We start from the raw sequence: 27649 nt of genomic DNA, 5'->3' as shown, positions 1-27649 counted from the left end.
GTTCCAAAGAATAGCAAGAAGAGATAAGAAAGCCTTCCTCAGTGAGCAATGCAACGAAATAGAGGAAAACAATAGAATGGGAAAGACAAGAGATCTCTTCAAGATGTTAGAGATACCAAGGGAACATTTCATGCAAAGATGGGCACAATAAAGGACAGAAACGGTATGAACCTAACTAACAAAAGCAGAAAATATTAAGAGGTGGCAAGAATACACAGAAGAACTGTACAAAAAAGATCTTAATGACCCAAATAACTATGATGGTGTGATCACTCAGCTAGAACCAGGCATCCTGGAGTCCGAAGTCAAGTAGATCTTTGAAAGCGTAACTATAAACAAAGCTAGTGGAGGTGATGGAATTCCAGCTGAGCTATTTCAAGTCCTAAAAGATGATGCTGGGAAAGTGCTGCACTCAATATGCCAGCAAATGTGGAAAACTTAGCGGTGGTCACAGGACTGGAAAAGTTCAGTTTTCATTCCAATCCCAAAGAAAGGCAATGCCAAAGAATGTTCAGACTGTCACACAATTGCAGTCATCTCACATGCTAGCAAAGTAATGCTCAAAATTCTCCAAGCAAGGCGTCAATGGTACGGGAGCTGAGAACATCCAGATGTTCAAGCTGGATTTAGAAAAGGCAGAGGAACCAGAGATCAAATTGCCAACATCCAGTGGATCATAGAAAAAGCAAGAGAGTTCTAGAAAAACATCTGCTTTATTGATTATGCCAAAGCCTTTAACTTTGTGGATCACAACAAACTGGACAATTCTGAAAGCAATGGGAATACCAGACCACCTAACCTGCCTCCTGAGAAATCTGTTTGCAGGTGAAGAAGCAACAGACCCACATGTGGAGCAATGGACTGGTTCCGAATAGGGAAAGGAGTACGTCAAGGCTGTATATTGTTACCCTGCTTATTTAACTTCTATCCAGAGTACATCATGTGAAATGCTGGGCTGGATGAAGCTGCTGGGAGAAATATCACCAACTTAAGATATGCAGATGACACCACCCTTATGGCAGAAAGCAAAGAGGAACTGAAGAGCCTGTTGATGAAAGTGAAAGAGGAAAGTGAAAAAACGGGCTTAAAATTCAACATTCAAAAAATGAAGATCATGACATCCGGTCCCATCACTTCAGGCAGTTAGATGGGGAAACAATGGAAGTAGCGACAGACTTTATTTTCTTGGGCTCCAAAATCACTGCAGATGGTGACTGTAGCCATGAAATTAAAAGACACTTACTCCTTGGAAGAAAAGTTATGACCAACCTAGGCAGCATATTAAAAAGCAGAGACATTACTTTGCCGACAAAGGTCCGTCTAGTCAAAGGTTTTTCCAGTAGTCGTGTATGGATGTGAGAGCTGGACTGTGAAGAAAGCTGAGTGCCGAAGAATTGATGCTTTTTGAACTGTGGTGTTGGAGAAGATTCTTGAGAGTCGCTTGGACTGCAAGGAGATCAAACCAGTCAATCCTAAAGGAAATCAGTCCTGAATATTCATTGGAAGGACTGATGCTGAAGCTCCAATACTTTGGCCACCTGATTCGAAGAACTGACTCATTAGAAAAGACTCTGATGCTGGGAAAGACTGAAGGCAGGAGGAGAAGGGTATGACAGAGGATGATATGGTTGGGTGGCATCACTGACTCAATGGACATGAGTTTGAGCAAGGTCTGGGAGTCGGTGATGGACAGGGAGGACAGTGATGGACTGCAGTCCATGGGGTCACAAAGAGTTGGACACAGCTGAGCGACTGAACTGAACTGAAGATCATGAAAAATAAGGAAAGACTGAGAAACTACTGTTAGACCAGAGGAGACTCAGGAGACACAACTAGATACAATGTGGGTACTAGATGGGATCCTGGGAAGATCTGTCCTGTGACTAGTCTTGTGTAAGTCTTCCTGTGAGCATATGTTTTCAGCTCTTTTGAGTAATGGCCTGTAGCCTGCCAGGCTTCACTATCTGTGGAATTCTCTAGGCAAGAATACTGGACTGGGTAGCCATTTCCTTCTCCAGGGTATCTTCCTGACCCAGGGATTGGATCCGAATATCCTGCATTGCAGGCAGATTCTTTACTGTCTGAGCCCCTATGAAAGCCTCAATTGCTGGGTCATAGTAGGTGTATGTTTAGATCAATAATAAACTGCCAGACGTTTTCCCAAAGTGGCTGTACCATTGTCATCTCTCACCAAGAATGTAGGAGAGTTCCTTGTTAGACTTCAAAATATATACATATACAAGGAGGATTTCCTCATATTTGGGGGGTATAAACCTCTCAGTCAAATATATGTTTTGTGAATACTTTTTCCCAGACTGTGGCTTGTGTATTCATTTTGATGGGCAGAAAATTTTAATTTTGATAAAATCTAATTTGTTGGATATTTCTTTTGTATTATTGCTTTGTGTGTCTTAAGAAACTGTTGTCTACTTTGAGTCACGAGCTATTTTTATATTTTTTCCTCTGACAGCTTTATAGTTTTAGATTTTATGTTTAAATCTGTGATCTATTTTTAATTAATTTTTTTGTACGGTGTGAGGTAGGGATATTTTCCACATGGCTAGCCAGGTACCAGTACTCTTTGTTACCCTCGCTCTGTTAGATTGCTTTGGCATCACTATGGACACTGCAAAGCACGGGCTGTTCTTTTCGGCTCTCTTGATTATCCTAGTGTGGAGAGAGAAGAGTTACCTCTTTCATATCTCCTAACCCCTTCACTTCTATCCAGATATTTTCTGGATGTTCCTGAGTCCTGACTCATAAGCCCAGGGAGTTTTCTGTGGTTGTCAGTGAGTTGTAGTGACTGGATTATCTCCTCTGTCTGGACATAGGCTGGCCAGTGTACCAGTAAAGGAACGAGTGAAGGTATCTCAGAACTGGAGGTTGGGGCGCTGCCGAGAGGGGATTCTGCTGAAGTGGAGATGCAGGTAAGTAGCCTCTTGACTCCTTTAAAGCTCCTTGGGACATAAAAGCATACTGGGAATGAAAAATCTAGTCCGAGCTGGAGTATAAATGTGCCTGACTTGGGTGATGAGCCAGTGTTGATTCTTTAAACACCACAAAGGGGGCATCAGGACAACTTTTTTTCACATTAAAAAAAAGATCCCCCCCCCCCAAATGTACTTCAATTTAACAGAACCTGTATTTTTATGATTATAAAAATAATAAATGTTCATTGTAGAAATTTGAAAAAAAGAAAAAGTTAGAGAAGAAAATAAACTTATCTAAATCCTACCACTCAGAAGTAACCTCTGTTAATACACCTCATCAAAAGAAAGAAATGAAGCCAATACTCCACCTCATCTTGTTTTATAATTTTTTTTTTTTAAAGTTCTACTCTAGGGAGTTACACCTTCCCTCCTGGCTTCCTGTAGTGCTCTCCCCTACTTTTATTAAAAAGCTAAATAGGATCTGAAGGTTTGGATATATATGTTATAGGAGGCAGAGCTTAGAAAAAAATGGCAGGAGATTTAAATAATGGCTTTGGCACTGCTGATGCCACAGATTTTATACCTCACTGATGCTAAATTATTCCAGTTATTATTTGATTACTCACCAAAAAGTACTCCTTGTTGATTGGTTGGAATGGACAGGGAACAGCATGATTCCACATTCCAGCTGACCTGGACCTCTGCTCACAGGGCCAGGCAGGCTTTTTCATGTGATGAAGGAGTGTCCGGTGTTGCTTGTGTCCAGCTTCTGCTGCTTTCACTGACCTGAGTTCCTGTGAATTATGTGGTAGTGGTGATGGTAAAGAAACTTGGGAAGAAAGATTAATTTGTATGACAAAGGGCTTTACCTTCTGCTTTCTATTTGACTTTTATTGCCAGAAGAAAGAGTTTATTTCTCTATCAGGGTTTTGTTCCTGATGTCTCTTTGGACTGGTTTCAAGCAGTGTGGCAAATAAATACACAAAATGGTTACTAGGCTGCCCCGGGATTCTCCACTGTTCACCTGGCATGAACCTGGTTTCTTGTGCTGGGCAAATGGCTATTTACCAGATGGCTCTAAACACATGAATTCCAAACCCTTCTGTTTGTTGCCCACTTGAGTATGCCACAAACTTGTGCTAGGGCGTGTTGAAGAGGAATGTGCGTAATGAATGAGAGTGCAGGCATCTGTACACTATACATGTTCCATATAATATATGCACACACTTGTTAAAACCTCATGTGTAGAAACTAGTTGCTACAAAGTCCAAGCTGCATTTAATGGTCCGTCAAGTCAATTTGCAGAACTTTTGTACATTCCCATGACGCTTGTATTAAGGAGTCTGGGGAAGAAACAGCCCAGTTTGCTCAGACAGACTTGGCAGTGGGAGATGGTGTCTCTATAAATGGGGATGAATCATCTGTCCCTATGCTTTGCTTGGGACATGGTAGCTTGAGGACCCTGCTGTGGTGTAAGACAGGCTGTGGAGATGTACCTTGGGAAAGGAGCCTAGTCCCCACCAGAGAGCATGGTGTCTGGCAGAGTCCTCTTTGTTTTTAAGGCTTACTCCATGCCATGGGACTGGTCTATGGCTTCCAATATTTCTTCCTCCTGCCAGATTGTGGTTAGAATCTTTTAACTGTTTGTGGATTTCTATTATCAGCTTTCTGTGAGAGCCAATCATTTCTCTGTAGTCACTGAACTGTAGTACACTGCTCTGGAGCTATGTTTTGCCATTGCCAAACTTAGGCTTTAGTACAGAAACTTAGATATCCTCTGAGAGGATCTAGGTATTTAATCTGTACATTAGCATCCTTTCCTAAATGGCTTTATTCCTTTCACTTAAAAGTAGTCCGTTTGCTCTAGTAGGACAAGGGAATGGGGCTTCCCTGGGCTCACTCTTCTCTTTTCTCTATCACACCCTAACTAACTGATCTATTGGGAAAAAGGTGTGTATGGGAGTCTTGGAATCTTGAAACTTACCACTTTATCTTCAGATCAGTGAGGACACAGAATGAAAGAAAATTATTTCATCTGAGTGGAAGGTTTCTTTTTGCTCTTCCCCACCCCTCAAGTATTGCTTTTTTTTGAGGGGGGTTGCTCTGTCTACTCAAAAGAAGTCTGTAGGTAGCCAGTAATTCAAGTCTTAAACATTCTCCATTTATTTATTTAGGCACCATGGGTAGCTGGGCTTCCCTGGTGGCTCAGACGGTAAAGAATCTTTCTGCAATGCAGGAGACCTGGGTTTGATCCCTGAGTCAGGAAGATCCCTTGGAGAAGGGAATGGCTACCCACTCCAGTATTCTAGCCTGAAGAATTCCAAAGACAGAGGGTCCTGGCAGGCTACAGTCCATGGGGATCACAAACAGTGAAACACAACTGATCAACTAACACTTTGACTTTCACGTGGGTAGCTAGGGGGATAGTTCCCTGACCAGGGGTTGAACCCCGGGGCCCTGGCAGTGAAAGTACCAAGTCCTAATCACTGGACCACCAGGGAACTCCCAAGCATTCTCCTTTTAACAGTGACTATTTAATGGGGCTTTTATTCTGACTTTCCAAGGAAGATAAGTAAATGAAAGTCACTCAGTCATGTACAACTCTTTGAGACCCCATGAACTATACAGTCCATGGAATTCTCCAGGCCAGAATACTGGATTGGGTAGCCTTTCCCTTCTCTAGGGGATCTTCCCAACCCAGGGATCAAATCCAGGTCTCCCATATTGTGGGTGGATTCTTTACCAGCTAAGCCACAAGGGAAGCCAAAAGAAGATAGGGTCACCACAAAGCTTAATCACTCTAGTTTTCTAGGGAAATAATGATAAAGAAGATATTTCTAGGGAAATAGTGATAAAGAAGATAGGGTCACCACAAAGCTTAATCACTCTAGTTTTCTAGGGAAGCCTAAGGGAAGGTAGTAGTTTTGAAGGAGGGGAGTGAGATACAGACTTAGCCTTACAGGTAATGCTAAGTTGGGGATTGGTCAGCCTTTCTAAAGACTGAAGTTGAATTTCCCTGCTATATCTTGATGATCCTTAAATTTTGTTTTTCATCTCTGCAGTCAGATGCCCTGGATGCAGCTAGAGGGTGATTCTCTGTACATATCCCAGGCTAATTTCATCCTGGCCTATCAGTTCCGCCCAGATGGTGCCAGCTTGAACCGGAGGCCCCTGGGAGTCTTTGCTGGACATGATGAGGACGTTTGCCACTTCGTGCTGGCCAACTCGCATATTATCAGTGCAGGAGGGTAAGTGCTGCAGGCTTCTCCTTCCTTCCTCCTCAATATTCTTGAGACCTTCTGCCTGCCTCTGACTTTTCTGTCTCTACTCCAAAAGGATGAGTAGGGAGACTAGAAGAAGGGGTAATGTTTTTTTTCCATTTAAAGCAGGTACTTAATAGGGTAAGCTGGAAAAGGAAAACAAGAAGAACCTTTAATGAAAAAGGAACCTGGTTTTGATACTCTCAAGGGGGAGATTTGTTTTGTCTCTCAGCTTTCTTCAGCCCCAAGTGTACTGAAGAAGTAAAGATATGTAGAAACTCAGGACCTTATTGGGCTGAATTGCCTAAAGCTTAGCAAATTGGAAGTCATTGGAGATTTGGGCTGTTTCTATAGACTTGTTCTCTTCCTGCAGAGAAAGTAATTGGCTCTCAGGGGTTGGCTTCTTATTTCTCTCCTAGAGATGGGAAGATTGGTATTCATAAGATTCATAGCACCTTCACTGTCAAGTACTCGGCCCATGTACAGGAGGTGAACTGTGTGGACTGCAAAGGGGGCATCATTGTGAGTGGCTCCAGAGACAGGACAGCCAAGGTGAGATCTCCTCCTTACATACTGCTATTCCCTCTTGTCTATAGGGAGTGGGGAGGGAGGGGGTGGATAGGAGCTTGAGTTTCAGGATTGGCGGAGGGCATTGAGTTGGGGCAACAGGGGAATGGTACAATAAAGAACTCACTTATGTGCCTCTGGCATGCAGCTTGCCATGCCAGGCTGTGTCCCTGCCAGCTGGCCTGGGAAAGGAGTGGACAGTGGCTGGGAAGTTTGCCACTCACTTGAAATGTGGCGTGAACTCAAAAACAGAGGGCCTGGCCAGCTTTTCCTCCCTGAGCTGAGTTTCCTCAAGTTTGTGGGTTGAGTTCTAACCCCAATATTTTATTTTAAAATCTCCCACCTTTTGCTCACTCTGTGTTTGGGAAGGTTAATTTTTTACCACCTTGTTTATAAGGAATCGGGCTGATAATTAAAATGTGTTTTTACTGCTTCTCTGGAGAGTGATGTGGTTAGTAAGCAGTGGAAAGACAATGAGAGGAGGGCATTGTTTGTTGTGTCATTGCCAAGTTGCCTGGTCGAAACTCAGACATCTGCCAAGGCCCAACAGAATGAGACTGATAAGTAGCATGACCCTGCTTTATGGACTCAGCTCCTTCATGTCTGGGTTAAATAGGCTTCCACATGTGAGACAGAGAAGAACTTTCTCCATCTCTGTGTCCATCCCTTGCCAGGGCTCATACATGCCTGGTCCTTTGGGGCTGCTGTGGGAACTTTGCTGACAATTCAGTTGATGGTGCAGGAAGCTTGATAGGTTCTTGCTTGTGTGTTTCCCAGCGTCTGGAGACTCCGCATTGCTAACAGGAGCAAAATGCTTGTCCATGTCAGCTAATGGGGCTCTAAGACACATGGGGCAGAGGACTCAAGAGAGAGAAGTTGCAGTCTTTACTAACTTCTGACTCCATGTTCTCTTTACTGATTATACCTTCATGTAAAAATGTTGCTAATTTATGTAAAAAGGACTAAATATGTTCCTTTCTATTTAAGGAAGTTTCTCCTCCCTTTTCTAATTTTTTTCTTATACTTTGTATTCTGTCTGAGAAATGTGCTCATCAGCACAGGGAGCCTGAGAAAAATTCAGAAAATCTTTCAAACCAACATGGAAACTGAATTTCTTTTATCCGAATCCTCCACCCCATACTTATTTCACATTTCTGATTGGTCACCATCTTTGTACCATTCCTTGCAAAAAGACTAGCCTTAATTTTGCTATACTTCTCAGAAGACAATTTTCTTGGAAACCTTTTGTACATGTGTGACCTAGACATTCTTGTCTCATTCTAGCATTGTATCGTCATGGCTTCAAGTTTCTCTGGGAAACCTTCAATGATCTCTGTTTCGTCCATCCGTTTCTCTGTAGTCTGCCACCCAGGGCAGTGTACAACTAAGTTTTATGACCATATGTAGCAATTCATGGTATAGACTGGTTACAGTTGAAGATTGACAGCAATTTTACTTGGAATATTGGGTTAGTTTCATGTTTTAAGTACAACTATTTAGTGTTTTAGAGTTTTTAAGCATTAAAATCAGTACTCTAATTCTCAAATTGTCACTATAGTACATTTCTATTCCTTTTGAAGATTTCTTTTTAGTCAGTGACAGAATTCTTCCCTTGGTTCAACTCCAGGAAGCTAGTCAGCTATTTTGGGGGTTCCCAGTGACCTCTAGGCCAGCTCATCTTTTCTGGCTTTCAGTAGCTGCTTCTGCCCCCTCCTTCTATTGTTGTCTTTGCATTTAGCCACCTTCATCTTCCTGGACCATTTTCATGTTACCCACAGTTAGCCTTTTATAACTGACTCTCCATTTCTTTTTGGTGACATCTGTAATTCTCCAGCTGCTTCTACAGGTTTCTAAAACCTGAACCTACATAAGAACTTACTCATGTTCATCTGTAAACATCTGTAGACCCCTGACCCTGACCCAAGTTTCAGAATTACTGTGACTTAGCTTGGATTGCCTCTCTGGACTGACTTTAGTGAGACTGGCTCCATCCTGAGATGTGATAGAATGGTAGCTTACATTCCTGCTGGGTCTGGGGCAGGACTGATCATTTGTTCGTTTTCTCCCTTTTTTCTTCATTCTGATAAGTGCCTACTCTATGTGAGGCTTCAAAGGGGAAGAAGATGGTCTTTCTTTAAGGGGCACTGAGACTGCATGCACTAGCTATGAAGCTGGTTGGAAGTGGCCAGGTTAGTGAAGCTGTAAGGCTCTAGGGAAACGGCCAGAGAGTTTTGAGTTCAGAGGGTTCACATCTGACTTGGAAGGGGAGATTTTATGAAGGAGGGGACATTTGAACTGTTTTTTTTATTTTTATTTTTTATCTTTTAGGTATTTTTCAGTGCATAGGTTTGCTTTTTTTGTTTTATAATAACATAGAATGTACAGGCACTGTGCTAATAAGCCCTTTACATTTATTCATTTTCTCATTTTATTCTTTACTGTAATTTTCCCCCACATAATTATAGTCATAATATATCTATTTTTAAAATTAATTTTTATTGGAGTATAGTTGATTTACAGGGTCATGTTAGTTTCTGCTGTACAGCAAAGTGAATCAGTTATACATATACTTATATCCCCCTTTTTTTAGATTCTGTTCTCATATAGGTCATTACAAAGCATTGAGTAGAGTTCCCTGTGCTATATATATAGCAGATCTTTATTAGTTATCTGTTTTTCATATAGTAGTGTGTATGTGTCAGTCCCAGTCTCTCAATTTATCCTCCCCACCACGTCCCCCTTGGTAACCATTAGTTTGTTTTCTATGTCTGTGACTCTTGTTTCTGTTTTGTAAATAGGTTCATTTGTACCATTTTTTAGATTATACATACAAGTATTATCATATGATATTTGTCTTTTTTCTGTCTGACTTACTTCACTTAGTATGACAGTCTCCAGGTCCATCCAAGTTGCTGCAAATGGCATTATTTCTTTCTGTATTATGACTGAGTAATATTCCATTGTATGAATGTACCACATCTTTATCCCTTCCTCTGTCGGTGGATATGTGTTGCCTATTGTGAATAGTGTACAGTGAACATTGGGGTACATATATCTCTTCAGATTATGGTTTTCTCTGGATCTGTGCCACAGTGGTATTGGTAGATCATATGATAGCTCCATTTTTAGTTTTTTTATGAAACCTCCCTACTGTTCTCCATAGTAGCTGAACCAATTTACATTCTTACCAAAAGTTTAGGAGGGTTCCCTTTTCTCCACACCCTCTCCAGCATTTATTGTTTGTAGATTTTTTGATGATGGCCATTCTGACTGGTGTGAGGTGAGATCTCATTGTAGTTTGTTTTGCACTCCTTCCCTGATAGCTGGGTTGGCCTGTGATGCAGGAGACCTGGGTTCAATCGGGAAAGGCTATCCACTCCAGTATTCTGGCCTGGAGAATTCTATGCACTGTATAGTCCATGGTGTTGCAAAGAGCTGGGCACGATTGTGCGACTTTCACATAGTGTATCTTATGTATACCCTGCTGTGTCTACTTTATTTTTTAAGGTTTTCTATTATTGTTATAAATTATTGGTCATCTTTAATGGCTTCACAATGGAACTTATAATTTAGTTATTATTTTTCCTGTTGGATGTTTATATCTAGCTTTTCCTATAGTAATAAGAACCACCATTATTGATGCCTAATGCCTGCCAAATACTGTGCTTCTGTGCCAGGTGCTTTACACTTAGCTTCACTTTTCCACACTGCAGCCCTAAGAGATAGGCGTTACTACTACTACTACTACTGCTAAGTCACTTCAGTCGTGTGACCAGGCTCCGCCGTCCCCGGGATTCTCCAGGCAAGAACACTGGAGTGGGTTGCCATTTCCTTCTCCAGTGCATGAAAGTGAAAAGTCAAAGTGAAGTCGCTCAGTCCTGTCCGACCCTCAGCCACCCCATGGACTGCAGCCTACCAGGCTCCTCCATCCATGGGATTTTCCAGGCAAGAGTACTAGAGTGGGGTGCCATTGCCTTCTCCGAGAGATAGGCGTTACCTCCCATTTTATACACGAGGAAACTGAAGCTAAGAAGTTATAAAATATTCCTAACATCAGAGATACATAAGTAGCAACTAGGGTTCAAACCCAGATTTGTCTAATTCTAAAGCCCTTAGGAGCTCTTCCTGCTAATGCAGCTGCAGGGAATATTTTTATCATTAGGTTTTTCTTGATTTTAGGATAATTTTCCTAGGATAGAGTCTCAGCATTAGAATTACCAGGTTCAAGGCTTTGGTCAGTTTAAGGGTGTTTATACATATTGCCAGTTGTTTTATAAAAGGACTGTCTATATGTCTACACCCACTGAGTTATATCTTCACCAGGGATGAGTCTGTTTGGATTTGACCACTGAAGGTTAAGATGTGATCAGCATACTCATGTTTTGGTGGATGGTGTGCTTCTGGTGCAGGTCAAGAGGCCACTTTCCCTAGATTGTGCTTGAGAAATTGCAGCATGCTGCTGGAGCCACTCCTGGGAACCAGGAACTTTGTTCTGTGTTTTTTCACAGTGGGATCCATCAGCCTGTTCAGTGAAGGACTCTAGTGAATTCTGGCCTTGAGCCATACTCATAGATTTTGTAATCACAGTCTTTAGTGTCTCCCCACCCAACCCCAACAAGAACCTGTCTCCTCAGTAGTTTGCATCAGTTCAGTTCAGTTCAGTCCCTCAGTTGTGTCCGACTCTTTGTGACCCTATGAATCACAGCATGCCAGGCCTCCCTGTCCATCACCAACTCCCGAAGTTCACCCAAACTCGTGTCCATTGAGTCAGTGATGCCATCCAGCCATCTCATCCTCTGTCGTCCCCTTCTCCTCCTGCCCCCAATCCCTCCCAGCATCAGAGTCTTTTCCAATGAGTCAACTCTTCGCATGAGGTGGCCAAAGTACTGGAGTTTCAGCTTTAGCATCATTCCTTCCAAAGAAATCCCAGGGCTGATTTCCTTCTCTCTTCCAAGCTGAGCTGATCTGAAAGAGGACATTAAATGCATTTAGTTACTACCAAAGTGACCTGATCCAAAAGAATGAGCCAAAATCATGACGTTCCAGGAAAAGTTGTGTTATTGACCTTTGTTTTCTGCCCTTCTTCATTCAGTATCTTCTTATTAAATTTATTTTCTTTTCCCTATGTTGGGAAAAGTAACTCACACCCTCCTCCCCCTATCATAGACACACAAAACCTAGGAAACACTTTCTCCTTTTTAGAGAAGAGATATGTGATCCTAAGAAGTCAGGACCACCCCCACTCCATCACCTACCCCGTAAACTCAAGGAATGTCTCCTGAGAGTTCTTCCATCTAAGGTCCTGACTGACTTCCATGTGTTCCCCTTATAGCACCGTGGGGACCCTGAGAGGTCACTGATCCGTCTGGCTGCCTCCTCAGGATCCCTCCTCGGTTGCTGTCTGGGGACAGCCATGTACATCTGAGGTTTCCTCTCTGTTTGGTTAGAGGCTTAGTCCCCTGTGTGTGTCATCTAGGGTTGGGTGCGGTGAGGGGGCCTTGTGCTTAATGGGAGATTTCTAAATGCACTGACCACTGAGAGGGCTCTGTGAGTGTTGATTAGAGTTAAGCCCAGAGTGGCTGCTAATGTACATTCCTGACTGATAGGGACCAGATAATGTGCTCCAAGCAATATTTTTAACCTGTAGGAGATATGGAAGCTTAAAAGAGTTAAGCTTTTTTGCTACTTTTGGTGACACTAGGTGCTAAATTCCCTGCTGACATGAATAGCACTGGATTCTGGGTATTATCAACAAACAAACAACAACACACCACCTTCCCACTTTGAAGTCCTCTTCTTCCATTCTTCCTTCCCTTGGATCTTTCTCTTTTATTCCTGTCTCTCTAATTCTACTCTAATTCTGTCTCTGTCCTCTCTTACTGGGCCTTGATCTTCTTCCATCTATCTACCTCTCCAAAGTAAAATCTTGGTGACAGATAGGAAAAGGAAAACCCACAAACACAGGGAGGTTACTGAGAGAGGTGAGCCTCCCCTGCTAATGCTTCTCAGTCAGATCCCAGTTGAGGAACGTGAAACTGATTCCCTAGTATAGAACTGGCTGCTGCTTAAGGGTTCTCAGGTGGAAGTGAGAGGGTGGTTAGGATTAGGAGTTGGCGTCTCTCCAGGTGGTAGGTAAGGCAGAAACTGGAGAGGCCCCTCTGTGCTCCCCAGAGCTCTGTGTGTGCAGGACAGAAAGAGTCTCCATTCCCCCACCTGCTTGGGACAGGGACTCCACCTGGTGCATCTTTCCAGCCCCCCCCCCCCCCCCCACCTGATCCCAGGCAACGCCAACGAGAGCATCTCCTCTCCTGTTTCCAGGTATGGCCTTTGGCCTCAGGCCGGCTGGGGCAGTGCTTACACACCATCCAGACTGAAGACCGAGTCTGGTCCATTGCTATCAGCCCATTGCTCAGGTAAGGGAGATGTTTTGGGGTATGGTTTTGTCCTGTGAAATAATGCTTTTATTTTACAAGGCAGGTGGGCGTCATCAGGAGAGGCTTGGGGCCCATGTCCACTTGGGCTTGTGTGCAAAGTCATGTTTATGGAGTAGATTCATTGACAACTGTAGCAGAAGTGCCGATTTTGATGATGGCTTTATCCTACCCTTTGGCCTGGCTGGTGTTTGTCTAGTTTTACCCATGACTAAGTCCATTCTGAAGGAGATCAGCTCTGGGATTTCTTTGGAGGGAATGATGCTGAAGCTGAAACTCCAGTACTTTGGCTACCTCGTGCCAAGAGTTGACTCATTGGAAAAGACTCTGATGCTGGGAGGGATTGGGGGCAGGAGGAGAAGGGGGCAACAGAGGATGAGATGGCTGGATGGCATCACTGACTCGATGTACGTGAGTCAGTGAACGGGAGTTGGTGATGGACAGGGAGGCCTGGTGTGCTGCGATTCTTGGGGTCGCAAAGAGTCGGACACGACTGAGTGACTGAACTGAACTGAACTGAAGTAAGCTTTGCATCCTGACTTCTGCTTTCTAGGCTTTCTTAAACCGAGGCAGAGCCTCTCCCCAAGCAGGATACGTAGACACCCTCTATGCACCTGCTCTATCAGAGTGTTTACCTGGTGTCTTCTCCCACTTCCTTTACCCTTCACTCCCCACCGAATGATCAATGGGAAAGCTGTAGGGCTGATACCCTCCAGCGTCAGGTTTAAGTCAGTCACTTGTTTTAGGAGAGTTCGTCCCCCTCTTTGCTCAGCCCCCTTCAGCCTTTTTCTTCTCACCCCAAGGAGGCTGCACCCCTCCTCCTGCCCCTTCCACAGCTCTCTTTCAAATTTTTTTTCTTCCTAAAGAATTAGAGCCGATTAGCCACGTCATTAATTCTTCAATTTGACGGCTGATATAGCAGGACCTGAAACACATTGCTGACCTCAGAGCATGGAGACCCTGTTCCTTAGCATATTGACGATGAGAGAAGTTAATTAAAATTCCACAGAGTGAAGGTGTCGGCTAACCTATAAACCTGTCGCGGTTCAGAACAAATCATTCTAGCAGTCCTCAGAAAAAGGGAAGGAAAGAGCAGCAGGGAGTAGAGAGGCCTAAGTGTGTGGGAGCCAAGGGTGGAAAATGGAGCTGTTGGGCTCTGGCCCCTCCTCAGTTTCTTCCTAACGCTGCCCCCTTTAAAGCCAGTTAGCCAAGCTTGGGTGTCTGTAGGCTGGATATTTATAAGGGCGGGAAGTGACAGGTGGGCTGGTGACTTCATCTTGGTGCTTACCTGAGGACTTATGCTGGCTTACAGTAGATGGGTGGGCTGGGGTATGATTGGTGGTGGAGGGATGCTCTTCAGGCTGGAGATGGCCCATGTGCTTCTTGCACGTGGATATAGGCCAGAGACATGTACAGGCTCCCCAGCATCCCCATCTTCATATTCCTCTACTTCTGCCACCTCCTCTGGAGTGTGTTAGGCTACCTGTTAACAGGACAGAGCGTGGTAGCTGTTGAAGATGATGTTGATAAGAGAGGTTGAGGACAGAGTCTGCCTTAGTCACTAAGCAGTTTTGATCACAATAAACTGACTTTGGGTTTTGTTTTTGTTTTTTTTTTTTTGGCCACAACTTAGAAGCTGGATTTGAGGAAAGATCTAGCTTCTTAATATTACTAGCTCTGCTCTATAACCACCACTGCTACCAGCAGCTAACATTTATTAGTCATGTGTTCTATGCCAGACCCTCTGCCAAGTCCTTGATAGGCCCCATCTTTGAAAACTGAGGTCTCATGTTTTCCTACAGTCTCCTTAAGAGTCTTCTTGGTGTCCTTACATCTTGTTTTCTTGGTGTGCTTTCTTGCCCTGGGATGATTCCTTCACTCACTATTGAGTTGAACTTTTCCCCAAGTCCACAAATGTTTTGGACTATTTTAAAAAGTAGTTTGCATTTGGGATATTGTTGTTGTACTAAATGACCAGAGTATATGTTGGTATTCTCTTTGCTGCTTTTTGTCTTACCTCCATAATATATTGGGATAGGGATTTTTCATCTTAGCATTAGATCCATTTCTTCTTACTGTGTCAGTGAATCTGAATCTTTCAGTAAACTCATCCATTTTCCCAGTCTGGAAAGACATTGCCTCCTAGGTGGAGGGCCTGCTCTGTGAATCTGGAATTCTGCTTTGCCGCTTGCAGAGTGGCCTTGGGTAAATGCTTGAAGCCATGGTTTCCTCATCTGTTAAATATGAATACCATTTCTTTCATAATCCTAGGTTATTGTGAAGATGATCTGAAATAATGAATGTGAAAATACTCTACAAAGCTTAAAGGGCTAGAGTCTTGTCAGCCAGAATATCTCCTGCCTGGTAAAGCATTTGTTTAGCGGCTTTGACTGCTCTCGTGTCTCACCCTTCCCTCGGGCTTCTCCTGGCCCTCATGGAGTCACACTGCTCTTTTGCAGTCTTCTTAAGGTGAGGACTTAGCAGGAGTCTCTTTCCTCTCCTTTTCCCCCCGTGGGGTTCCTGCCCTCCATGGCTGCCTTCTGTTCCCCTCCCGGCCACCTTTCCTATTGAGTGTGGTCGTCAGTGTCACTCATATGATGTGGCCATGAACCCTGAGTGAGGAGCAGGTGGGCAGCAGCCGTCCTCCAGGGCAGGTGCTCCTCACCTGCCTGACAACGATTCATTCCCCCACTGCTCCTTGGTGTAGTGAGAAGGAACCTGGTCATTTGGGAGACCCAGCACATCTCATTCTCTTTCTTCTATTTAAAATAACTTGTCCGAGCTATTCATCGTGTTTATCTTTGATGCTGGGACTTATCTGCCTTCTTTTCCTGTGTGTGTACTTAGAAACCTGTAGCATGAAACGTGAAACCTCAAGCCCTAGGCTTAATTTGAGGTGTTCATGACTGAGAGAAAGCAGGTATTCGGTCCCGTGTCCAAATGTCAACGTCTCCTTCCTTCCTTGACCTTGAGTTCTTGATTTGTAAACACTCTTGGAGGATGATATTTAATACCAGTCATGTGCTTAGAGCCATGTTTAGGTACTCAAAAAACACAGAAGGAAAGCCAGTAAGTTTCAAGGTGGTAGGCAAAGACCTTTCCCTCTTCTTCCTACATGCCCTCCTTGTACCAATGTCTAATAACATCTTCTTGCACCAACACTAATGACTCTGTTTTTAGGATATATGACTTATAGATGTAGCCCTCTTTCGGTAGAGGAGGCCTAGTCTGGAGCTCTGTGATGAGTGCAAAGAGGACAGGTTGAGATGGAACAGAAGTGAGATGCTGGAGGTGGAAGGGCATGTGTCTGGGTGTAATTGTGGGGCCCAGCTGGTCTCAGGATATACCTCCTGAGGTCACATGGAGTTCTGAGCACTTTTCCATGAGTATCACAGAAAAGCAGAGTTTTTAAAATGTGCAGTGCATTATATTGCTATTAAAAGATTATTTCTAGCTGAATATAGTAAATACTCAGAGTAGGGAAATGAATAACTGTTAAAGACTTGATTTTATCCCTTCTATTTTCCATCACTTTTTTCCTCACTCCCTTTCCTCTGTGTGCCCTATGGACAGGGAGCTTGCTGTGGGGTGACTCTCCCAAGGGTCTTACTCAGTGGTGGGGAAAGATGGGGACACAACTGCAATGATCGCTTGACTGTGGTGAATGTGTCTGCCACACATGCAACACACAGTAAACCCTGTAGCCACTGGGAACAAACACCCACTCTCCGCAGAAATCCACCCGCTTGCCGAACAGTACACAGTGATGGCTTTCACATTCACCTGAAACTAGTGTGTCTTAGTTGAGGAAGAGAGAGGGGCATCCCCTTCCTGGCAGATGGAGAAATGGAGGCTCAGGGAAGGGTGCGTGTGGGATAGGGCTGAAGAGGCTCCGGTCTCCAGCCTATTGCCACTTGCTGTAGTGCTCAGGGAGGGCCATGAAGCAGGCCTCTGGGTCACCGCAGGGCCTTCACCCACCAGAATCTTGCACAGTAGCTGTGGCCCTTGAAAGGCTCAGTGGGGACCTGGGAACATTCCATTTCTGGAGGCTAGCTTGCGATAGAGAGGGGAAGGGGAGGTATGCAGTCAAGGCTGAGCTCACTTGAGTAGCTGTGAGCGCTCACCCCAGGAGTGCCAGTGCACATGGGTCTTCAGTGCGCAGGGGCCCTTGCAAGCTGGCTGGGAGGCACCCTGGCGGTGAAATGAGTCTGGTTCCCTATCACCCTGTTTGCCGAGGAGTGGAAGAGACAGGCGCCCACAGCTCCTTCTTCCTCTGCAGGCACCGTATTTATTATTGCCCTCCAAGAAAACAGAGATCCTCAGCAGAATCCTTTCCCCATTTCTGAACAACTCTTGCTATCATATGAGTGCGTGTGGTCAGGAAGGCTTCCCAGGACACTTGGGTTTTAATCCCTTCTCTCTTGTTTCTGTCATTAGGGAAACATATGAGTGGTATAGGCGTAGAAGCTTGACATAGCTGTGTTATTAAATATACAATATAATTTTGTGTAACTGTGCTCGCTGTGGTGGCCTGTTTGTTTTTTGGGGGATTAGTCCAAGTCTGCATGAAATGTACCGATTCAAATTTGTAAAGTGAGTTGTGGCCTCTGGGGGCTTTTGATGGAGGAGCTGCCCCTTCTTGCTTCATTTCTCCCAGAGGTGAGGGAGAGTCTGGAAGGAAAGCCATCACTGTGTACTGTTCGGTAAGCGGGTGGATTTCTGTGGAGAGTGGGTGTTTGTTCCCAGTGGCTACAGGGTTTACTGTGTGTTGTGTGTGTGGCAGACACATTTACCAGCCTGTTGAAATACGCCCTTCTTTAGTGAAAGGTAATTGCATCTGGAGTTTTCTCTGACAGAGAGGTTTGAAAGATTGGGAAAAAAAGGCAGCCAACTTTCAGTTTAGATTCTTTTGGTTCCCAGGGGTTCAACAGTCCTTTGGCCCTAGGCTTCCTAACTCACTCAGTGATTTTAGCGAAAGACAAATCAAAAGTAAATGTTGTGTCCCTGAGTTTTGCTTTTGCTAGTTGGTGATAAAGAGCTGGTCCCAAAGGGGATCCCTAACCTTGATAACCTGAAGAAAGACTGATGGATGACGTTGTTGTGTTTCACACTGTAGCTGATCATCCTGATAGTTTGGCCCACAGCTTTCAAGATCTGTCTCTTCCCCCTTCCCAGGGTCAGGGCCTTGCTCAGGAAAGGGGACCTACTGTCAGCAAGGAGGGGCTCAGGGTCCCCCTTTGCCAGGCTGAAGAGCATACTAGAGGGAGTCTCCTACAGGTGTGCCCTGCATGAGAATGTCAGGGACACAAAGACAGTGTGGACAGGCCAGAGCCTGGCATGGCTGGAAGGGGTAGCAGGGTGTCTGGAGAAAGACGGGAACTCTCTGTGACGCTTGGTGGGCCCACTGGTCCAGCCTAAGATGACCTAATACTGGAAAGAGACCAGCATAGGGAAACAACTGAATTGGAGTCTGGTCCTGCTGAATCTCAGGGCAGTGCCCGCCACCCTAGAGTTCATTGCCTGTGCTAAGCCAAGCCTCTCCGACAGACATATCCATCAGTAGCATGGATGAAATGCCACAGGGGTGGGTTTCACTTCCTCATGACCCTGGATTTCTGCCACTACCCAGGGCATATTGGGCACAGAGAGACTCATGTGCTGAGCTGCTGGCCTGAGACCAGCAACCCAACCAGCCCTGGCTGGCCCAGACCCCGTTTGTGGGAGCTACTCCTTCCCTGGCCAGGAAGGTTGGCACAGTTGTGAAGAACTGGCTGAAATGAAACACTGCAACTAGAAGCAGAGGCTGCTGCAGAAAGTGGGATGCTGTGCCCCTGCTACAGATACGTTTCCATCCCTCAGTCTCAGTGTTCCATTCTTTCTTTCTCTGCTCTGTCTGTCGCTGTCTCTCTCCTCCTGTCCTGATCTCTCTTTCTCTCTCCAGATACTCCTTAAACATTATAGCATGCTAGACCCTGGGGAAACAACAGTGAACTAGACGGCATGGTCTGATGGAGAGACAGACCAGTCAAACTTAGCAAAGACAGTGTGCGAAGGTCTAAAATGGGGAGCACAACACGTGGGAGGGATCAGAGTCTTCCTTCACTGCTACTGCCTGCGCCTTCCAGCTCCAGTCCCTACCTGTACCGCTATTGCTTCTGCCCTTCCTGCGTCAGGAAGAAAGATGGCAATTTTCCTTCCGTAGCTGCGGCTGACTTTTCTGGGTTATGTGTGCAATGTGCCTCTGTTTTTCCACCTTTGATCAGTGTTCTGCCGACAGATAATTTAGCAATCACATCCCAAGGTGGAAGCACGGAGTTAATGTTAAAATTAGTTGTTTTTTTTTTTTTTTTTACTCTTTAAACTTCAGTGGGTGATGAGGCAGAGAGGGAGGCAGGAGGGGGAAGGGGAGCCATAAATCCTGGGGCTGGTGTTGCTGTTCTCTGAGCAGCCGGGAACCCTCTGATGTCCCAACAGCACTTTCATTAACATTTAAATTAAGGGTTTGTTTTCCAGTCTGTTTTACAGGCAGGGACCTTTCATGGCCCGTCAAATGCAGAGTTCTCCCCCACCCCCACCCCCTTGCAAGCAAGTTGTAATTGTAGCCACTGCTCTATCCTAACTCTGGGTTGCAGCGGGAGTTCAAAGGGAATTCCTGGAGATGGAGCTCTGGAGGTACAAGGTGTAACAGTCAGGATGTGGGTGTTTCTCTTCAAATGAAGGCGCTGTGTAGGAGCTCTTTCTCCTCTTATCTGACCTGTGCTTTTTCTCTGCTCTTTTAAGGGATACACACTTCAATCTGACTTGGACCTCTCCCACCCTTCCTTCCCTGGGGCATGAGGCAGGTGGAAAAGGGTGCATCCATCCGAGTGGCCTCTCCTTATATCACAAGTTGGGGCCTGGGACAGATCGTTCTAAGATACAGATCTTCTGGGCTTCTCTTCCTCCTTTTGATTTTTTTTTTTTTTTTTTTGAGTCTCAAGAATACTTTCTCCTACCGCAGTAGACTTAAGAAGCAACAATATAAAGCAAATTGCCTTCTGAGGAGAATATATAATATGGTCCATTGGTCCTGAAAAGTATGCTCTAGCATGAACAGACATGTGTACACACATCACATGTAGTCACTAGCTGTATGTGAACATGTGTTTGAAATAGTGTCCTGATTTAGATCCTTTAAGGAAACTGTTCTGTGAGGTCTTGGCATTCAGAGGAAACTCTCCTGCACCCTCACAGGGTGAATTAACTTATGTCTAAGTTTCCTTCACATGGGCATATTGGTAGCATTTGCGGGTGTTTTGAAAAATCCCTGTTGTGTTCTCCCTCCCTCCTGTTGGTCTATAAATGATGAGAATGTGCCCCAAACATGAAGCATCTCATTAGTTCATAACCTCTGAGGTCTTAGTTTGCTCACCACTGGTCTCGAGCTAAATATTCTCCCTAGATAGTGGTGAGAGGGGCATTGAAGTCTTTCTCTTCAGAGGCTGAGAATTTTCTTTCTCTTGGAGCCTTAACTTCACTCCTTGAGTCTGTATATCTCTCTTCCTTCTTGCACTAACTTGAACTGCCTGTGACTTACCTGTGGGGTTGAAGATGGCTAAGTGTCTGGCCTGCCTGTTCCAGGTAGTGTAGTCAGCAGGTGGATACCTTCATGCCCTGGAGTCTTGCCTGAGGGGATGAGGGAGGTGCCAGGGTGACCCTTGTGCAGGTGCTGCTGGGCTCAGATTGCAGCCTAGTGTCCAGGCCCCTCCTGGTGGTGATTAATCTGGGACACTGGCCGGCAGAGGCCCAGCCAGGGCAGCTTTGGTCCCTCACTGTGAAGACCTTTGGCTCGGAGACTGAACTGATCTCTGTAGCCTGCTTCGGCTTGAGTTTGATCTGTCAAGGCTAAAGAGGAACCTGATGGTAGGGCGGAAACTTCTAGCCCTTGTCTGACTTATAGCAGTGATCCGTTCCAGTGGTCTCGTCATGATAACACTCGTATATTTAAGATTTCCCCACCTGTTAGCTGCAACACTCAGGTCAGTCAAAAGAGGGATCTTCATGAAATATCTGTGCTTTTAGTTTTTTGAGCCGATGGAGCTCACTCTTATAAGTAGACTAGGGGGTGGAGTGGGCTTTGCACTGGGTCTGAGTGAAAAAGGGAATGATGGGAGTGTGGCTGGATTAATAATGTGTTTTTTGTATATTGAGGGGTCATGTCAGAAGTGGAAGGATTACCCCATCCTCCTGTAATTATTCATAGGTGGCTCTCAGGCCATTTGGGGCAGATTTCAGTACTTAAATTTGGAGTCAAGACTTAAGTTCCTTGTTTTCCTTTCATTTTAAAGCAAATTTTTTGAAAAGATGTCTTCTCCCCATCACTTTTCCATCTACCAGAGTCCTGGTCCCTGGGACTTCCAGGTGGCAGTCCACATAGTCAGTTGTGTTTCTTTCCCTCTCTGAGTTCAGGACAGTCCCACGTGACTCTCCTTGCTTGTGGGCTCAAGACCCAAGAACAGGCATTCTGCTGTCCATGACCATTGCCAGCATCCGTGAGCCTCTTGAGTTTCATTATCAGAATGAACTTCATTATTAGAGCCCACTTTGGGGGGTTAGGAGCCTGGAACTTAAGAACTGGAATATTTTCCTCACACCATCAAGGAAGAGAACTGTGTACCACTAGCAGTGAGATATGTTGACAGTATTCATGTGGAAAACTGGCTATAAATATTCTATGATTCATGGAGTTCCCTGGTGGTGCAGTGGTTAGGGCTCCCCTCCTTCCAGTGCAGGGAGTGGGGTTTCAATCCCTGGTTGGGTAACTAAGATCTCACTTGACATGCAGTGTGGCCGAAGAGGTAAAAAAGATGCTATGATTCAAAAAGATCTGTGCTGATTCTGAATTTTGCTGGGCTGAATTTCTAGATAGGATAACAATGAAGGATGCACTTATACCTCAGCAAGCCAGCAAATATTTTTGCTCTTCCTTCACACTGATACTGAAAGATCTCAGTTGTGTGAAATGGATATCTGCTAATCCTTGTGCCTCTAGTAGTTTCTTAAGCAGGACTTTTTCGAAGTTTCAGATTGTTAACTTTTGGGAGCAGGGTCTTTATTTCCTGTTTTATATAAGTTATGAGCCTTGTACTACAGACGACACTTCTGTGCTTCTGGGGTGTTCTGTTAAGCTGACTACCCAAGATCCTTGCCCCTTTTCCCAGCTGGTTCTTGCTCCTCTCTCTGGCCAGGGCATTTTCATAGGGGTTCGCTTGTGGCACTGTCTGTGGTGCTGGTCAGATAGGCTTGGCTCAGGTAGAAGGTGCTGGCAGGGAAGGAGGAGGGAGTTGGGGGGTGGGCTGGTGGGAGGAGGGAGGGGAGCACACATATGCAGGAGCCCTGGTAATTGCAAAGGGAATATTGGTCCAAGAGCTGCTGGCCCAGGAAATTGCTTTCTGCGGAAGCTTTCCTTTTTCATAGTTTGCAATGCAAATTTAAAACATGAATGGGGCACAAAAAAGCATAGGAGGGGCAGGTGGGGTGCCAGTTGGGATGTGGTAACATCTAGAATCTTCAGCAGGGCCTTAATTTGCAAAAGAGAATTTCAATATTGAGAGAGAAGCTTTTAGGAGATTAAAATAACTATAAATCATATTTTGTTGTGATTTCCCTCCCCCCGCCACACCTTTTCCATGTTATTGGATTCAGACTTGTCTCTATCCCCGCTCAGCTGCACTGCTGTCTCCTCCTCTGCACTGTCCGACAGCAAAACCATAATCCAGCTTTTCGAACAATGGTCATAGTGGTCACGGTGGAGTATGAATATTTTGGTTTTCACAGGATACTGGAAGCAGCAGCCCTGTCTAAAGTTGGTGCACTTTAGGCAGTGTGCACGCCAGTCCTGGGGCACAAATAGCACACCTGCTGAAGGCAGAAGCTGGCCTGCTCTGAGAAGGCGTGAAAGCCAAGGCCCTGATCCTCTAAATATCAGGGGTAAGCTTGGTGAAGCAGAACATGGGGTCCCCAGGCCTTGTTCTTTTCTTGATTTTCCATGCTTAATCTATCCCATCTAGAGAGGTGTGACTTTTGGCTTCAGGATGGAGATACTTATGTCTGTGTTGCTTCTTGATGCTTCAGTGGTGCTAGAGGTGGGCATAGGCAGGGCATTATGCTAGCAAAGTGTGATGCTTCATACTGGCTTCTTTCTAGGAGCTGAGCTAGACAGGAAGACACAGAGAGGCTGGAAGGCAGTGTGGAGGATAAGCTTTCCAAGAATTAATACTTGCTAGTAGTAGAGGCCACTGTGCACCTGTGGGAGTTGCTTCTCTTCCTTTGTGTGTGGCTTGTTGCACATGTGACGTGTGTTGGTTGAACAGAGTGAGAAGGAAAAGCTGAGACCTGCAAGGTAAAGTGAAATGGACCCCTTTCTGCTTGAGGCCACCAGAAGTGGCCATCTCTCCTTTCTGTGTTGATTGGGAAATTTTGATAGAGATTATCTTGAGTCTGACCCTGGACGAGTCCTGTAGTGCCTGATCGAAACTCTGTGGAGTCTCAGAAGCACCGTTTGCATATAGGACGCTGTCCAGGTTTACTTAGCCATCACTTAGCACATGCTCCTCACCCTGAACTCACTGCTCTGTGGCCTGCTGGGGCTGTAGAGGGGCCTAGCTCAGAGCATATGACCCACTGTCTCCATTTCTCCTGAGGGCTCTACTCCTGCAGAATGCTTCTCCTGTTATTTTTTGCTTTGTTGCAGTGATAGCATTAGTTTTCCTGGCCAAGCCTGGACCCCTTTCCTCTTGGGCCTGAATGAGAGAAGACCAGGTGAGGGACTGGAGTTGGGGTACTATGGTAAATGACCCAAGAGAAGAGAAAGGTCAGCTGGGCATGAAGGTGAGATTTGTGACATTTGTCGAGAAAGAGGGACACATGGGTTAAAGTGTTTGAAGCACTCTACTTTTCCTGGCCAGTTTGAGTCTCTGTACTATCCAGGGGAAGCTGGAGTTGAGAATAAAAACAAAAAATTAGCACAAAAATAAAGATTATTGAAAGGATTCTTCACTTATTAGAGATTTGTGGCCAAGAAAATCCTTCTTTGCCAGCTGGTAATGGCAGGTCTAGGGCTAAGGAGAGGAAATGTTAGTTTTAAAATTCCATTAGTTTGGGGACTTCCTTGGCAGTCCAGTAGTTAGTACTCTGTACATCCAATGCCAGGGGTGTGGGTTCAATTGCTGGTTGGGGAACTACGGTCCCACGTGCCATGTGGTGTGGCCCAAAAGAAAAGAAAAAAAAAAATACATTAGTGTGGCAGTATCAAAATAAAAATATGGACGCTTTTACATAAATCCCACTTCTTGAAATTTATCCTAGGGCAATAATCAAACAAGTATGCAAGATGCATACAAAAAGATTTATATTAAGAACACATAAATATCTATTAATAAATGTGAGGTTGAATATTTTATGGTACATTAACCCAATAGAATACTATATAGCCATTAAAAGTATGATACAGAGATGAATATATTTCTTGACTCCCAAAGATGTCATAGTGTTGAATGAAAAAAGTAGTATGATAATTATTTGACTATCTTTTCAATTATTTCTTATGTGGTAGATTTCTGCTAACATTTACTTTCTTTTTACTCTTTTGCATTTAAGTTTTTTGTTGTTGTTATAATGAGCCTAATAGAAAAAAACAAGTGGATTCTTTACTGTGAGTCACCAGGGAAGCCCAGAAAAAACATAAATTGCTTTTAAATATCTGTTTCAGTATCAGGTAACAGTAGAGAGAATCCTTCCTTTTCCCCTTACACAGTTACTTAAGGATGCATGGATCTGTATTTATTTATTATTTTAAACAGTTTTATCCAAGTATAATTTATATACCAGAAAGTTCACCCATTTTAAGTGTACAGGTCCATGAGTTTTAGCAAATTTATAGAGTTGTGCAGCCACAGTCAGTTTAGAATATTTCCATCTCCCTGGAAATGTCCTTCCTTGCATTTACTTTTGCAGCATTATGCACTGGTCATAGCAAACACCCTTTTCCAACAACACAAGAGAAGACTCTACACACGGACATCACCAGATGGTCAACACCGATATCAGATTGATTATGTTCTTTGCAGCCAAAGATGGAGAAGCTCTATACAGTCAACAAAAACAAGACCAGGAGCTGACTGTGGCTCAGATCATGAACTCCTTATTGCCAAATTCAGACTTAAATTGAAGAAAGTAGGGAAAACCACTAGACCATTAAGCTATGACCTAAATCAAATCCCTTATGATTATACAGTGGAAGTGAAAAATAGACTTAAGGGACTAGATCTGATAGATAGAGTGCCTGATGAACTATGGACGGAGGTTCGTGACATTGTACCAGGAGACAGGGATCAAGACCATCCCCATGGGAAAGAAATGCAAAAAAGCAAAATGGGTGTCTGATAAATAGCTGTGAAAAGAAGAGAATCGAAAAGCAAAGGAGAAAAGGAAAGATATAAGCATCTGAATGTAGAGTTCCAAAGAATAGCAAGAAGAGATAAGAAAGCCTTCCTCAGCGATCAGTGCAAAGAAATAGAGGAAAACAACAGAATGGGAAAGACTAGAGATCTCTTCAAGAAAATTAGAGATACCAAGGGAACATTTCATGCAAAGATGGGCTCGATAAAGGACAGAAATGGTATGGACCTAACAGAAGAAGATGTTAAGAAGAGGTGGCAAGAATACATAGAAGAACTGTACAAAAAAGATCTTCATGACCCAGATAATCACGATGGTGTGATCACTCACCTAGAGCCAGACATCCTGGAATGTGAAGTCAAGTGGGCCTTAGAAAGCATCACTACGAACAAAGCTAGTGGAGGTGATGGAATTCCAGTGGAGCTATTTCAAATCCTGAAAGATGATGCTGTGAAAGTGCTGCACTCAATATGCCAGCAAATTTGGAAAACTCAGCAGTGGTCACAGGACTGCAAAAGGTCAGTTTTCATTCCAATCCCAAAGAAAGGCAATGCCAAAGAATGCTCAAACTACCGCACAATTGCACTCATCTCACACATTAGTAAAGTAATGCTCAAAATTCTCTAAGCCAGGCTTCAGCAATATGTGAACCGTGAACTTCCAGATGTTCAAGCTGGTTTTAGAAAAGGCAGAGGAACCAGAGATCAAATTGCCAACATCTGCTGGATCATCGAAAAAGCAAGAGAGTTCCAGAAAAACATCTATTTCTGCTTTATTGACTATGCCAAAGCCTTTGACTGTGTGGATCACAATAAACTGTGGAAAATTCTGAAAGAAATGGGAATACCAGACCACCTAACCTGCCTCTTGAGAAACCTATATGTAGGTCAGGAGGCAACAGTTAGAGCTGGACATGGAACAACAGACTGGTTCCGAATAGGAAAAGGAGTACGTCAAGGCTGTATATTGTCACCCGGCTTATTTAACTTATGTGCAGAGTACATCATGAGAAACGCTGGGCTGGAAGAAGCACAAGCTGGAATCAAGATTGCCAGGAGAAATATCAATAATCTCAGATATGCAGATAACACCACCCTTAGGGCAGAAAGTGAAGAGGAACTAAAAAGTCTCTTGATGAAAGTGAAAGAGCAGAGTGAAAAAGTTGGCTTAAAGCTCAACATTCAGAAAACGAAGATCATGGCATCTGGTCCCATCACTTCATGGGAAATAGATGGGGAAACAGTGGAAACAGTGTCAGACTATTTTTTTGGGCTCCAGAATCACTGCAGATGGTGACTGCAGCCATGCAATTAAAAGACACTTACTCCTTGGAAGAAAAGTTATGACCAACCTAGATAGCATATTCGAAAGCAGAGACATTTCTTTGCCAACAAAGGTCCATCTAGTCAAGGCTATGGTTTTTCCAGTGGTCATGTATGGATGTGAGAGTTAGACTGTGAAGAAAGCTGAGCGCCGAAGAATTGATGCTTTTGAACTGTGGTGTTGGAGAAGACTCTTGAGGGTCCCTTGGACTGCAAGGAGATCCAACCAGTCCATTCTGAAGGAGATCAGCCCTGGGATTTCTTTGGAACGATTGTTGCTAAAGCTGAAACTCCAGTACTTTGGCCACCTCATGTGAGGAGATGACTCATTGGAAAAGACTCTGATGCTGGGAGGGATTGGGGGCAGGAGGAGAAGGGGACGACCGAGGATGAGATGGCTGGATGGCATCACTGACTCAGTGGACGTGAGTCTGAGTGAACTCCGGGAGTTGGTGATGGACAGGGAGGCCTGGCGTGCTGCAATTCATGGGGTCGCAAAGAGTCGGACACGACTGAGCAACTGAACTGAACTGATACCTGGGACCTTTTGTGGGAAAAGAAATGTTAAGATACTGAATATTTAAAAAAAAAACAACAACAGTGTAATATATATTGGGCTTCCCTGGTGGCTCAGCTGGTAAAGACTCCACCTGCAATGTGGGAGACCTGGGTTTGATCCCTGGCTTGAGAAGATCCCCTGG

At 44.4% G+C, this 27649-nt stretch overlaps 1 protein-coding gene and 1 non-coding gene across 2 annotated transcripts in view; one reads left to right on the top strand and one right to left on the bottom strand.

The window, feature by feature from the left end:
- FBXW4 (F-box and WD repeat domain containing 4) overlaps positions 1 to 27649 on the top strand; it is an 85820-nt gene that overhangs the window by 14285 nt on the left and 43886 nt on the right. The window contains exons 2-5 of the mRNA XM_052660648.1: positions 2832 to 2927; positions 5993 to 6178; positions 6610 to 6742; positions 13076 to 13170. Coding sequence (XP_052516608.1) covers positions 2832 to 2927; positions 5993 to 6178; positions 6610 to 6742; positions 13076 to 13170 — 510 coding nt within the window. The remainder of the gene's footprint in view (positions 1 to 2831; positions 2928 to 5992; positions 6179 to 6609; positions 6743 to 13075; positions 13171 to 27649) is intronic.
- On the bottom strand, positions 5358 to 5431 carry TRNAE-UUC (transfer RNA glutamic acid (anticodon UUC)). The gene has a single exon. It is a non-coding gene; the product is annotated as a tRNA-Glu (tRNA).

Source organism: Budorcas taxicolor, chromosome 23, assembly GCF_023091745.1.
Source record: "Budorcas taxicolor isolate Tak-1 chromosome 23, Takin1.1, whole genome shotgun sequence".
NCBI lineage: Eukaryota > Metazoa > Chordata > Mammalia > Artiodactyla > Bovidae > Budorcas > Budorcas taxicolor.
This window is presented reverse-complemented; position numbering and strand designations above follow the sequence as displayed.